This window comes from Salvelinus sp. IW2-2015, linkage group LG14, assembly GCF_002910315.2.
Source record: "Salvelinus sp. IW2-2015 linkage group LG14, ASM291031v2, whole genome shotgun sequence".
NCBI classification, from domain to species: Eukaryota; Metazoa; Chordata; class Actinopteri; order Salmoniformes; family Salmonidae; genus Salvelinus; species Salvelinus sp. IW2-2015.
In genome coordinates, this window is record NC_036854.1 from 42,507,443 (window position 1) to 42,522,149 (window position 14,707).

At 43.9% G+C, this 14,707-nt stretch overlaps 1 protein-coding gene and 2 long non-coding RNA genes across 3 annotated transcripts in view; 1 reads left to right on the forward strand and 2 right to left on the reverse strand.

The window, feature by feature from the left end:
* Nucleotides 1-3,036: 3,036 nt before the first annotated feature.
* LOC139028700 (uncharacterized) lies at nucleotides 3,037-4,072 on the reverse strand. Its single transcript, XR_011480945.1, has 2 exons — nucleotides 4,033-4,072; nucleotides 3,037-3,635 (listed from the first exon to the last, which is right to left on the reverse strand). It is a non-coding gene; the product is annotated as an uncharacterized lncRNA (long non-coding RNA).
* LOC139028699 (uncharacterized) lies at nucleotides 3,664-3,995 on the forward strand. The gene is made up of 3 exons (XR_011480944.1): nucleotides 3,664-3,723; nucleotides 3,764-3,801; nucleotides 3,920-3,995. It is a non-coding gene; the product is annotated as an uncharacterized lncRNA (long non-coding RNA).
* Nucleotides 4,073-4,337: 265 nt separating the features above from the next.
* LOC111973460 (homeobox protein Mohawk-like) overlaps nucleotides 4,338-14,707 on the reverse strand; it is a 30,965-nt gene continuing 20,595 nt past the window's right edge. The window contains 2 exon segments of the mRNA XM_024000832.1: nucleotides 4,338-6,272; nucleotides 6,781-6,814. Of these exon segments, the coding sequence (XP_023856600.1) occupies nucleotides 6,077-6,272; nucleotides 6,781-6,814 (230 nt within the window). The 3' untranslated portion in view covers nucleotides 4,338-6,076.

Below are 14,707 nucleotides of genomic sequence, written 5' to 3' on the forward strand. Positions count from 1 at the left end.
ATCGTAGCTGGGGATTTTAACAAGGCTAATCTAAAAACAAAACTCCCTAAATTCTATCAGCAATATCGATTGTGCTACCAGGGCTGGAAAAACCCTAGATCATTGTTATACTAATTTCCGCGACGCATATAAGGCCCTCCCCCGCCCCGCCCCCCTTTCGGAAAAGCTGACCACGACTCCATTTTGTTGATCCAGCCTACAAACAGAAACTAAAACAACAAGCTCCCGCGCTCAGGTCTGTTCAACGCTGGTCCGACCAATCTGAATCCACGCTTCAAGACTGCTTCGATCACGCGGATTGGAATATGTTCCGCATTGCGTCCAACAACAATATTGACGAATATGCTGATTCGGTGAGCGAGTTCATTAGGAAGTGCATTGAACGAGTCGTACCCACAGCAACGATTAAAACATTCCCAAACCAGAAACCGTGGATTGACGCAGCATTCACGTGAAACTGAAAGCGCGAACCACTGCTTTTAACCAGGGCAAGGTGACCGGAAGCATGACCGAATACAAACAGTGTAGCTATTCTCTCCGCAAGGCAATCAAACAGGCTAAGTCCCAGTACAGAGAGCACAAATCGAGTCGCAATTCAACAGCTCAGACACAAGAGGTATGTGGCAGGGTCTACAGTCAATCACGGATTACAAAAAGAAAACCAGCCCCGTCGCGGACCAGGATGTTCTTGCTCCCAGACAGGCTAAACAACTTCTGCCCGCTTTGAGGACAATACAGTGCCACTGACACGGCCCCCTACCAAAACCTGGCGGGCTCTCCTTCACTGCAGCCGAGGTGAGAAAACATTTAAACGTGTTAACCCTCGCAAGGCTGCAGGCCCAGACGGCATTCCCAGCCGCGTCTCAGAGCATGCGCAGACCAGCGGCTGGTGTGTTTACGGACATATTCAATCAATCCTATCCCAGTCTGCTGTTCCCACATGCTTCAAGAGGGCCACCATTGTTCCTGTTCCCAAGAAAGCTAAGGTAACTGAGCTAAACGACTACCGCCCGTAGCACTCACTTCCGTCATCATGAAGTGCTTTGAGAGACTAGTCAAGGACCAATCACCTCCACCCTACCGGACACCCTAGACCCACTCCAATTGCTTACCGACCCAATAGGTCCACAGACGACGCAATCGCAACCACACTGCACACTGCCCTAACCCATCTGGACAAGAGGAATACCCATGTGAGAATGCTGTTCATCGATTACAGCTCAGCATTTAACACCATAGTACCCTCCAAACTCGTCATCAAGCTCGAGACCCTGGGTCTCGACCCCGCCCTGTCAACTGGGTCCTGGACTTTCCTGACGGGCCGCCCCCAGGTGGTGAGGGTAGGTAACAACATCTCCACCCCGCTGATCCCAACACTGGGCCCCACAAGGGTGCGTTCTGAGCCCTCTCCTGTACTCCCTGTTCACCCACGACTGCGTGGCCATGCACGCCTCCAACTCAATCATCAAGTTTGCGGGATGACACTACAGTGGTAGGCTTGATTACCAACAACGACGAGACGGCCTACAGGGAGGAGGTGAGGGCCCTCGGAGTGTGGTGTCAGGAAAATAACCTCACACTCAACGGCAACAAAAACAAAGGAGATGATTGTGGACTTCAGGAAACAGCAGAGGGAGCACCCCCCTATCCACATCGACGGGTCAGTAGTGGAGAAGTGGAAGTTTAAGTTCCTCGGTGTACACATCACGGACAAACTGATTGGTCCACCCACACAGACAGCGTTGTGAAGAAGGCGCAGCAGCGCCTCTTCAACCTCAGGAGGCTGAAGAAATTCGGCTTGTCACCAAAAGCACTCACAAACTTCTACAGATGCACAATCGAGAGCATCCTGTCGGGCTGTATCACCGCCTGTACGGCAACTGCTCCGACCACAACCGTAAGGCTCTCCAGAGGGTAGTGAGGTCTGCAGAACGCATCACCAGGGCAAACGACCTGCCCTCCAGGACACCTACACCACCCGATGTCACAGGAAGGCCATAAAGATCATCAAGACAACAACCACCCAAGCCACTGCCTGTTCACCCCGCTATCATCCAGAGGCGAGGTCAGTACAGGTTGCATCAAAGCACGGGACCGAGAGACTGAAAAACAGCTTCTGATCTCAGGCCATCAGACTGTTAACAGCCACCACTAACATTTAGCGGCCGCTGCAAACATACTGACTCAAAACTCCAGCCACTTAAAAATGGGAATTGATGGAAATTATGTAAAAATGTACCACTAGCCACTTTAAGCAATGCCACTTAATACAATGTTTACATACCCTACATTACCCATCTCATATGTATATACTGATACTCTATATCATCTACTGCATCTTTGCCATCTTTATGTAATACATGTACCACTAGCCACTTTAAACTATGCCACTTTATGTTTACATACCCTACATACTCATCTCATATGTATATACCGTACTCTATACCATCTACTGCATCTTGCCATGCCGTTCTGTACCACCACTCATTCATATATCTTTATGTACAATTCTTCATCCCTTACACTTGTGTGTGTGTATAAGGTAGTAGTGTGGAATTGTTAGGTAGATTACTTGTTGGTTATTACTGCATTGTCGGAACTAGAAGCACAAGCATTTCGCTACACTCGCATTAACATCTGCTAACCATGTGTATGTGACTAATAAAATTTGATTTGATTTGATGATTTGATTTGACCTCTTTAACCCAGAATGCCAAAAGTGCAGGTTTAAATGTGTTTTAGCAGATAACAGTGAGGAGTTAATGTTGCAAAAACAAACTGTGGTGAATTCAGATTTTATTTTCAAGTGCCGTTTAAAAAAATATATATTTTAATGTAAAGTTTGGTATAGTGATGCAAGAGTTTCATATTTTTGATCAGAGTTAAAGCAAAATGAATTTTCTTCTCATGTGTAAAAGTTGATAGAAAAATAACTCAATGGTTCAAAAATTATTCATAAAAGTTTATACAATTCCCTGAATATATACTGTATGTTTTATAGAGTCCCAATTTGAGCAAAATGTCAATTTCATACAATTTCTTCAAAGGTTTTATCATTGTTTTGTGGAAGTAACCATAGATTAACAAAAAAATGTTCACATAAAAGCAAAATCAGACAATACAAGAGATATTATGCATTTGGTCATTGGATAACAATCCAGTCTCTATCAAAATGTTTTAACTCATAACTTAACAATAAAAAAAACAGACTATTCTCACCAACTTATTTTTTTACAATCCTTAATAATTTATAGATTTCAAATATGACAAAAAGTTAATTGCTTTCCGTTTGTCAGCATCTGTTTGAAGCATGAGTTTTTGCACAAAAAATAAAGGTACAGGTACCGGACCGAAGCCTTGGGGTACATTAGTTCGCTGGCTGTATTCTGTGCCCCTACAGGTGTACAGCTAAAACAATGGCTGTTCTGTGTCCCTACAGGGTGTTACAGCTTAAAACAATGGCTGTTCTGTGTCCCTGCAGAGTGTACAGCTAAACAATGGCTGTTCTGTGTCCCTACAGGGTTGTACAGCTAAAACAATGGCTGTTCTGTGTCCCTACAGGGTGCTACAGCTAAAACAATGGCTGTTCTGTGTCCCTACAGGGTGTACAGCTAAAACAATGGCTGTTTGTGTCCCTGCAGAGTGTACAGCTAAAACAATGGCGTTCTGTGTCCCTACAGGGTGTACAGCTAAAACAATGGCTGTTCTGTGTCCCCTACAGGTGTACAGCTAAAACAATGGGCTGTTCTGTGTCCCTGCAGAGTGTACAGCTAAAACAATGGCTGTTCTGTGTCCCTACAGGTTGTACAGCTAAAACATGGCTGTTCTGTGTCCCTACAGGTGTACAGCTAAAACAATGGTGTTCTGTGCCCTACAGGGTGTACACTAAAACAATGGCTGGATTCCTGTGTCCCTACAGGGTGTACAGCTAAAACAAGGGCTGATTCTGTGTCCCTACAGGGTGTACAGCTAAAACAATGGCTTTCTGGTGTCCCTACAGGGTGCTACAGCTAAAACAATGGCTGTCTATACTCTGAAGCCTCAACAATTGTTCCCCTTCAAATCAATCTCAATATATTCTCAATGAGCCTTCTCTTCGTTTCTTTCTATTGGAGAACAGAGAGTCTAAAGTGCAGCTTTTAACGGTTTGCACATTCAAGAATAAGAGTCATTGCTAAAAGTAACTTTGTGCAGCTTTTCTCAATCACCCCTTGACCACAAGCACAGTCGAGGTTGTCAAACAATGGGCCCAAACAGCACAGAGAATTTAAAAAAGTGTAGATTTTGACACAAACAGTACCTTGAAGATAACATACAATTAGTGAGTCGGCAGAAAATGGCCGACTAGTTACTATAACAGTCCAACTTGATTTCTCTCAGTTGTGTACTTGGCATTGGGTTGCTACAATGTAAATAACATACTTTATAAGTATTTAAGGAGGATTCTTTCCAGTCGGTCAAAAAGGAACACAACGGGTTATGGTTAAGTAAAACTTTGATACAGCAGAACAACCACTGCGATAAACAAACTCTCAATAACAAATACTTGAACAATTGCTTTGCTGGCTGACAAAGAGATAATACTGGAAAAGGCTATTATTTGTAATTTTTTTGAGCAAGTCTCTTGCTCTCTCCTCTCTCTCTCTCTCTCTCTCTCTCTCTGGCTTCTTGTAAACAGCAATTGAATGTGATTCTGAACAGCTAAGCAGGAGTGAGTGTAGGATTAAACGGCATGGTGAGCTAGGCTGGATTGAATCAAACCCGCCTTAGCAACGTTTACTCAGTGTCTTTATGTACAATATCCATCCCATGCCCGCACACTTCTAATTCTGAAAAGCAGACCTGTGTGTGAGGGGGTGGGGGGGGGGGGGTCACCCTGCTAGTAGTTGTAGGTTTTTATACAGTACCCAAGACCAGTCTGCGAATTCATTTGACCATTGGAAAAATAACTACTGCGTAAATACTGCAATCCGGGTTGGATTGAATTGACCTCCTAGTCTTTTTTACACTGTTGACGTACCTTGTTCTAAAGGAAAACATATAAGGGAGCAACACTGTACTTCATATAATACTACACTGATAACAGAAAGAAAAACATCCCTTTAGTTCATGGCCCTTAAACGGATGCAGCACTGGGCCGACTAAACCTCCCGACCGAGTGTGTGTGTGGGTTTGCACGCCTGTCTGCTTGTCTGCCTGCGTGTGTGTCAGCCTGCGTGTGTGTGCACGTGAGCATGCCTGTATGCTGGTGCTAGTTCAACATTTGCTTGCGCTTTCCAGTTTAAATGCCTCGATAAGGATCCATCCTCTCTCGGAAATGAAACCCCAAGGCCGAGCTGTGGAAGACATGATGGTGGTTGTGACTAACGACAGCACAATGGATCTGCTGGTATCTTGTCCACTCTAACCCTCAAGTGCTAGGTGTTTGGCTGGAGTGAACTTTATCTATATATTCACAGTTATTGTCTGTTTAGTTTAGTTTAATTTAGTCACACACTGCTTTGTGTGTGTGTGTTTGTGTGTGTCTTGATAAATTAGAACAGTACAGATGTTATTTAAGGTCAGCTAAATTCATTCACGTTGTAAGGCACATATCATGGAGGGAGTCCTTCAGAAGAAGCTTATAAGACCATATTATTTTGCCTCTTCAGATAGTCCTTTATGTTCCCAGAGGCACTCTGTACATTATTAACCACAACGGGTGTGTTGCTTTGCTTCCCAAAAAGGCACTTTGGCAAAAGTACAATACAAATCTCGGAGTATAAAAAAAAAAAAAAATGAAATTCAGATACATCAAATAAGTTAACATAACAAAAGTGTCTCGTTCAGAACTGAACAATGCAGTTAACGATGATCATGGCAACACCTGTCTAATGCATGTGATGCAGGTCAAAACACAACCCACACACGAAATAGGATGTCTTCAGTTCTGCTGCATTTTTACAGACGGAAAACAGAGAGTACCTGTTTCTTGTTTTTGACTGTCTCTTCCGAGTGAGTTTTCAGAGGGAAGGTTGATGTTGCATAGAGAGTAGAAGGGAAGATGAGTTGGAGACAGACGACTCCGTGATAGGCGCTAGTACTTCTGCACCAGAGGCACTTTGACAGTCTTTACTTCTGATATATGAGAGGACTTCTGGATGATGCAGCTGGTCGTCCCTGATCCACTGCTGTCCTTTCCCTGCGCCAGGTTAGTCAAGGCCATGGCTGCATTGATCTCCTTCCAGTACGTCTCATCTTTGCCCCGTACCTTCTCCTTCTGAACACCCCCACTGAACATAACACACAGAGAGACAACGAACGCAGAGTTAGAGAGAGATGAACGAACACAGAGAAGAGAGAAGAGAGAGATGAACGAACACAGAAGTGAGAGAGAGAAGAGAGATGAACGAACACAGAGAAGAGAGCGAGAGAAGAGAGAGATGAACGAACACAGAAGAGAGAGAGAGATGAACGAACACAGAAGAGAGAGAGAGATGAACGAACAGAGAGAAGAGAGAGATGAACGAACACAGAGAAGAGAGAAGAGAGAGAGAGATGAACGAACAGAGAAAAGAGAGATGAACGAGCACAGAGAAAAGAGAGAGAGAGAGAAGAGAGATTAATGAACACAGAGGAGAGAAGAGAGAGAGATGAACGAACAGAGAGAAGAGCGAGAGAACAAACACAGAGCCAAGGAGGAGAGGGAGCTCTACAAATAGTTAATAATCATAGACAGAGAAAAATCGATGTCCGAATGAGCATGAAAACATACAGAAGGAATCTGTAAAATACACTCACTTGTCACATTTACTTGATCCATGGTCCATGGTTTCTGAAAGCGCAACAGAAAAAGAGGTTCATTTAACGACGTACACCTTGGGGTCAATGAGGATTAATTAAGGACCTAGTTTGAGGGCTGGTGAGGAGTGCATGTGGGTGTGTGTGTGGGGTCAAATCTGTGCTGCAGTAACATGTGTTTCTCTGTTTCCACTTCTGATTCAGATGCAAAACAAATAGTAGTCATGTAATAATGGCCAAATCTTAACTAAAAATGCACCGTTAACACTCACATTTTGACATGAATAACACAACTGCACTTTAACTATTTTTTATCCCAAACTGCATATACTTGCATTTTCATTTTGAAACAAATTAGACTGAGAAAATATGATAGAAATGAGAAAATAGGAATAAAAACGAGACAGAAAGGGGGAATAGAGAAAAAGCAAAGTAACTAAGAAAGAGAGTTAACTTCCCATGCTGTTGGGACACATTCAGACACAGGAGCTGTTTATATCTCATAGAAAAAGCATTGGTCAGGAATTAAACAGCGAAGTCAGTAAACAATGAACGCTATCAGTTCAGCCAGTCTGTTTAAAACCAGGTCCATCTAATGTTCTGTGTTCTCACCAGCCAGACCCTTAGGTAGAAGGGCAGTTATGGTGGTGTGTGTGTGTGTGCGTTGAGGTAATAGTGGCACAGCCGCAGAAGGCCTCCTGTACTCTTACTACCTGCCAAGCTGCAGAGAGCTTCGAGAGGGGGTAGTGGGTAGAGTGGTGATGTGAGTGGTGCAGGTTTGGGCCCAGGGCTACATCAGCCTCTGCCTAGCAGTGAACTCTACCCAGTGATGATGATGACTGGCTTGGCACCCTCCATTAAAAGAGATCTGGATTTCCTGCTCATAAAACCTCCAGGCACACCCTTTGAAAAACATAAAACCAGGGCCAATGAGCTGCTTTAAGGAGGGAGCGTGCAAGGAGACAAAACTAAGAGGCAACCTGTGAGTGTCTGTCATTGTAAAATAAGAATTTGTTCTTAACTGACTTGCCTTGTTAAATAATGGTTAAAAAATATATTAAATAATTGAGCTGAGCATTAGGCAAGACCAGGTGACTGATTGGGGGTGAGGTAAGGCTCACTCTCTCTCTCTCAATTTCAATTTAAGGGCTTTATTGGCATGGGAAACAAAGCAAGTGAAATAGAAAATAAACAAAAGTGAAATAAACAATAAAAAAAATGTACAGTAAATATTACACTCACAAAAGGTCCAAAAGATTACAGACATTTACAATGTAATTCTCTCTCTCTCTCGCTCTCTCTCCCTCCCTCTCTCTCTCTCTCTCTCCAGCTGCTTTCATTTAGGATGATTGCCCTCCCAGATCGCCCTATAGACACAGAGGCAGGGAGGAGAGACAGACGCTTGCCTCGCACCACATTTCCCGTAAAGAAAATGTTCATAACATGTACGAGTCCCTTTAACGAGCAGCCACTTGTACCGCCACCACTGCAAATCATCGCCGACTGGGTGTTTTGACCATTTTTTACGCTAATGAAAATTCAGTCGCACATTTGCGCTGGAATTTGTTCCCACACTTCTTATAGGTGGTGAGGGAAGGAGGGTCGGGTGGGGACATAGTTATTATGTTACTTAGAGAAAGTCAATTCTCCTACGCAGCTGTAGAGCTGGAAAACCATGTCCTTGCTTCTTCCTGCAAGGGTCTCAGAACCTCATTGGCCGACACCGGAGAAAGGACAGGTGGTGCGCGCTGCAGCCTTTCACCTCACCCATTCAGTTTTCCAAAGACCTTAATCCGGAGTCTAGACAAGGAATACAGAGTCCTGCAGGGCCACAGTATCCCCCCCCCCCCCCCACACACAAAAAAACTGTAGTAAATACTACAGTAATGTCCACAAAAACACTACAGTCCACAAAAAAACATTATTTAACTGTAAATAGTAATACTACAGTATTTCATTTGCATATACCCTGCCCATTCCCCTCCCACATATCCCAATTTGTGCCACCTATAAGTGAGAAACCTACACACCAAGTATAGACTATATTGTGCTAGTTCAGACCCCAGGCCTATCTACCTTCCTATAAGTTGTGGAACATGTGCTCTTTCGGTATTTGTCAGGTAGGTTTCCTCAAGGAGAAAGACCCCACTTCATGTCAAAGATAATAAAACAGAAATACTATAGTAAATACTTCCATAATGTCCACAAAACCACTACAGTAAATGCTACAGTTTTCTTGCCGAAGGAACCCCCTCCCAGGCAAACCGGCGACCCAGGAACCCCCATCATACTTTGGGGAAAAAGTTACATTTTCACATATTTTCTTACCATCAAGTGAATGACAATGGCAAGGAGAAGTAATCAATATTTTTTAAATGCATAGATTTGGTAGATAGTTTTTCATTATTTTGACCTCCCAACATTATAGTTGGAAGAGGAAGTGTAAACTCTAACAGCCTATTAGCTAGAAAGGTAACTCTAAACACATTTTCACTAAGAGCAACTGTTTAGCCATGTGCTGGCAAAAATGTACGTCCAAGTCAATAAAATGTACCAGCAGCCAGCGGCACCTGCCACACGAGTAGCCTATTCACGGGTGCTTTTTCAAAGCCTGTCAGATACTACAGTGAGTGTAATTGGCTCCAGTGACTGTAATTTACTCAATGTTAGGAGTTGAGAAATAAAGTTGACATTATTAGAAATAAGATATTCTCCTCTTTTCTACTGAAGGTATGTCATTTTTTTTAAATGATGTTGTTGCTAGTGATATTCATACATTTTTGGGGGGGAATCAATTTTATATACAGTATATATACTTATTTTTCTATGCAGTTTTGGCTGGACTACCTGAGAACGGCGTCGGAGGGGATGGCTCCTAACCAATTGTGCTAGTTTTTTGACGTTGTTTGTAACTTATTTTGTACGCAATGTTTCTGCCACCGTCTCTTATGACCGAAAATAACTTCTGGACATCAGAACAGCGATTACTCACCTCATACTGGACGAAGATTCTTTCTTTAACGGGTCGGACGCAAAGGATTTACTGCTGATACCGAACCAGGCCCGAATCCCCGTCATTCACATGAAGAAGAGACACCGATACAAGGGACGCAGGTCAGGGTGCCTTGTGAGAATTCGTTGGCGAGTGCGTAACCCGCCTCTACCATCCGTTCTTTTAGCCAATGTGCAATCACTGGAGAATAAACTGGATGATCTCCGTTCGAGACTATCCTACCAACGGGACATTAAAAACTGCAATAACATAAGTTTTACCGAATCGTGGCTAAATGATGGCATGGATAATATACAGTTGGCTGGGTTTTCCGTGCATCGGCAAGACAGAACAGCTACCTCCGGTAAGACAAGGGATGGTGGTCTGTGTCTATTTGTCAATAACAGCTGGTGCGCAAAATCTAATATTAAAGAAGTCCCAAGGTTTTGCTCGCCTGAGGTAGAGTATCTCATGATAAGCTGTAGACCACACTATTTAACAAGAGTTTTCATCTATATTTTTCGTAGCTGTTTATTTACCACCACAAAGTGATGCCATATGCAAATAAGAAAATGCTCATCCAGAGGCGGCACTCCTAGTGGCCGGGGACTTTAATGCAGGACAACTTAAATCCGTTTGACCTCATTTCTACCAGCATGTCACATGTGCAACCAGAGGAAAGAAACTCTAGACCAGCTTTTCTCAACACACACAGAGACGCTTACAAAGCTCTCCCTCGCCCTCCATTTGGCAAATCTGACCATAATTCTATCCTCCTGATTCCTGCACACAAGCAAAAACTAAAACAGGAAGTACCAGTGACTCGCTCAATACAGAAGTGGTCAGATGACGCGATGCTAAGCTACAGGACTATTTTGCTAGCACAGACTGGAATATGTTCCGGGATTCATCCAATGGCATTGAGGAGTATTCCACATCAGTCAACAGATTTATCACCGACATCGATGATGTCGTCCCCACAGTGACCGTACGTACATACCCCAACCAGAAGCCATGGATTACAGGCAACATCCGCACTGAGCTAAAGGGTAGAGCTGCTGCTTTCAAGGAGTGGGACTCTAACCCGGATGCTTATAAGAAATCCTGCTATGCCCTCTGACAAACCATCAAACAAGCAAAGCTTCAATACAGGACTAAGATCGAATCCTCCTCCTACACCGGCTCTGATGCTCGTCGGATGTGGCAGGGCTTGCAAACTATTACGGACTACAAAGGGAAGCCCAGCCGCGAGCTGCTCAGTGACACGAGTCAACCAGACGAGCTAAATGACTTCTATGCGCTCTTCGAGGCAAGCAACACTAAGGCATGCATGAGAACACCAACTGTTCCAAACGACTGTGTGATCACGCTCTCCGTAGCCAATGTGAGTAACATTCACAAGGCCGCAGGGCCAGACGGATTACCAGGACATGTACTCAGAGCATGCGCTGACCAACTGGCAAGTGTCTTCACTGACATTTTCAAACTGTCCCTGACGGAGTCTGTATTACCTACATGTTTCAAGCAGACCACCATAGTCCCTGTGTCCAAGAACATTAAGGTAACCTGCCTAATTGACTCCCGACCCATAGCACTCACGTTCGTAGTCATGAAGTGCTTTGAAAGGCTGGTAATGGCTCACATCAACACCATCATCTTAGAAACCCTAGACCCACTCCAATTCACATACCGCCCCAACAGATCCACAGATGACGCCAGCTCTATTGCACTCCACACTGCCCTTTCCCAACTGGACAAAAGGAACACCTATGTGAGAATGCTGTTCATTGACTACAGCTCAGCGTTCAACATCATAGCACTCTCAAAGCTCATCACTAAGCTAAGGACCCTGGGACTAAACACCTCCCTCTGCAACTGGATCCTGGACTTCTTGTCGGGCCGCCCCCAGGTGGTAAGGGTAGGCAACATCACATCTGCCACACTGATCCTCAACACGGGGGCCCCTCAGGGGTGCGTGCTTAGTGCCCTCCTGTACTCTCTGTTCACCCACGACTTCCCCAGGAGACTGAAAAGATTTGGCATGGGTCCTCAGATCCTCAAAAAGTTATACACCTGAACCATCGAGAGCATCCTAACTGGTTGTATCACCCCCTGGAATGGCAACTGCTCTGCATCCGACCGCAAGACGCTACATAGGGTAGTGAGTACGGCCCAGTACATCACTGAGGCCAAAGCTTACAGACATCCAGGACCTCTATACCAGACGGTGTCAGAGGAAGGACCTAAAAATGGCCAAAGACTCCAGCCACCCAAGTCATAGACTGTCCTCTCTGCTATCGCACGGCAAGTTGTACCGGAGCGTCAAGTCTAGGTCCAAAAGGCTCCTTAACAGCTTCTACCCCCAAGCCATAAAACTACTGAACAATTAATCAAATGGCCACCCGGACTATTTACATTGAACCCACCTCTTTTGTTTTTACACTGCTGCTACTTGCTGTTTATTATCTCTGCTTAGTAACTCTACCCCTACCTACATGTACATATTACCTCAATTACCTTGTTTAACCTGTACCCCCACACATTGACTAAGCACCGGTACCCCCTGTATATAGCCTCGTTATTGTTATTTTATTGTGTAACTTTTTAAAACTTTTTCTTAGCTCTTATTTTTCTTAAAACTGCATTGTTGGTTAAGGGCTTGTAAGTAAGCATTTCACGGTAAGGTCTACACCTGTTGTATTCGGCGCATGTCAGAAATACAATTCGATTTTAGATGGAGATAGAGAGGGAGATGAAAATCTAGAAATAGAGAGAGATTAGAAATAGAACAAACCACAGCTTGGATTTCAGGTTTCAACTCTTTAGCACATTCCAGAAAAAATCCTCAAATACTTGTCAGGCCAAATCTCTCTCTCCTTCTTTTCCTTTCTCTCTTTTGGTTCTTATCTCTCGCTTCATCTCGAGTCTCTCCTCCTCCCTCTCACTCATTCCTTCTCTCTTCATCAGTCTCAACGGTGTTCTTTCTCTCTCTCTCTCTTTACTTCTCTCTCTGTCTTTCCTCTGACTGAAGTGACTTACAGTAACACGCTAGATTTAAGGTGCTTCAGATTGACCATTCTCAAGCAGTCCAGCCAAAACAAATGCAATTATGTTTCTCCCTTTGATTTCACAAGGAAAAACTATATCTGTTATATGTCAAGAACTAGCATTTCTTCCACGGCGTCACAGGTCATTTAAAAGCCTTGAAATTATAACAGTGTTTTTTCCCTCTTCTCCTTCCTCTCCCTTTCCAGCTCTCTGACTTCTGACCAGATCGACTTTTTCTGACAATATTAGAGGAAATATTAGGCCTCGTTCTCTTACTTTGATAGACTGGTGTAATACATGAGAAGAATTTGCAGTGGTCTACTCTACATGACTACTTAGTGAAAATGTCCCAATGGATTTAGATCATTTTCCTGGTTAGAAAAAGTGAAGGCACGTAAGCTTGCTTCCCCTATTTTGATAGTGGGCGAGCAGGCACTTGGTTTGCTCTATTGCTCAGGTGTCAATTGTTTAAGCTAATGTAAGTAGCTAGCTAGTGCTGTAGACTCCAGCATATTCCATGTAGCTCCATCTATTCTCTCTGATTAATACCAGTGCTAGAGACAGGATTGAGACTGATTCAAATATGCTCCATTCGTTCATTTTCTATAATAACAGCTATGCAATTACATCCCAATTAAATTGAAATATTAGCTCAATATTTGCTATCGTGTCAGACAGTCAGGGAAGGCCTACTGATAGGTTTCCAATGACGACAAGCCATACAGCAGACAACAAAAAGACAACAAAAACAATACTAGGGTATCATAGTGATAAAAAATAAGATATCTTTGTCTTATAGTTTCTTTAATCTGACTTTTCTGTTGTTTCCATTGCAACAGGCACACTCAATCAAGCAGATACAGTACATGTTTTTTATGATTTTAAGTAGTATTTGGACCCAGGTCTGGTCTGCAGAGCTCTCTCTGAGCAGCGAGGCTGTGAAGCGGCTGTGGGTTCCAGTTCAGTATGTTTCAGAGCAGGGCAGCCAGTGTCCAGATGCTATTCAATCCCCCCAATGTCCCATAAAAAACATGTTTGTGTGAGGCCTCCTGCAGCCTCGGAGCAGAGCAGAGGGTGTGGTCGCACGCGTCGTCCACCCAGAATCCCCCCTGAGACCCCGACCCGGCCAGAGTACAATAGAGTAGAGTACATCCAATCGGAGCAGGCACACTTCCAACCTCCTTTGCCTAAAACATCTAAAACTCTGATTTTTTAAAACAAAAATGGTGCCAAAGAAACTATAAATTGTCAATAAATCATAGTGGAACCTTTAATTATTTGTATTTTCTTTTGGGGCTTTTTTCTCCTGCTTTGCTAAGGAACCTGAAAGTCATGCAGTCTACTTTGCTGCAACCTTTCTGTTACACTGAAGTGATGGTTTCTGGTGTTGTGCTACAAGTCCAAAAACACTTGACATCACGGTGGGTAATAGAGGAGGTTGAACACAGTGAAAAAACGTGAAACAAAACAAGCAAAAACAAGCAACAACGAACTGACAAATGAGAGAGGGAATAGAGTACACCTGCTTAGAGAGGATGGGTATGTTTTATCACAACCAGCTGCTGCTGTTGTTAGCAACACACAACAATAAACACACCACACTGGCCCCTGGTGCACAAACCAAAGGCTGCGCTAGATTAGTAGACAAAAAAAACACACACACACTCACGCACACACAGTCAATGAGCTCAGCCTAATCCCCCTTCGGGTCCTGACAGCCAAGCGAAAGAGAAGCGAGAAACACATCTCAGATGGGACGGACACAATCACAGACACCCCACTGATGCCAGAGGTCAACTGACCAATAGAGAGCTGGACAGCCCAATGATCACCCAATTATGTGACCCTGGTGACTGGAGAAGGCCAATCAGTGAGCTATGACTCAGG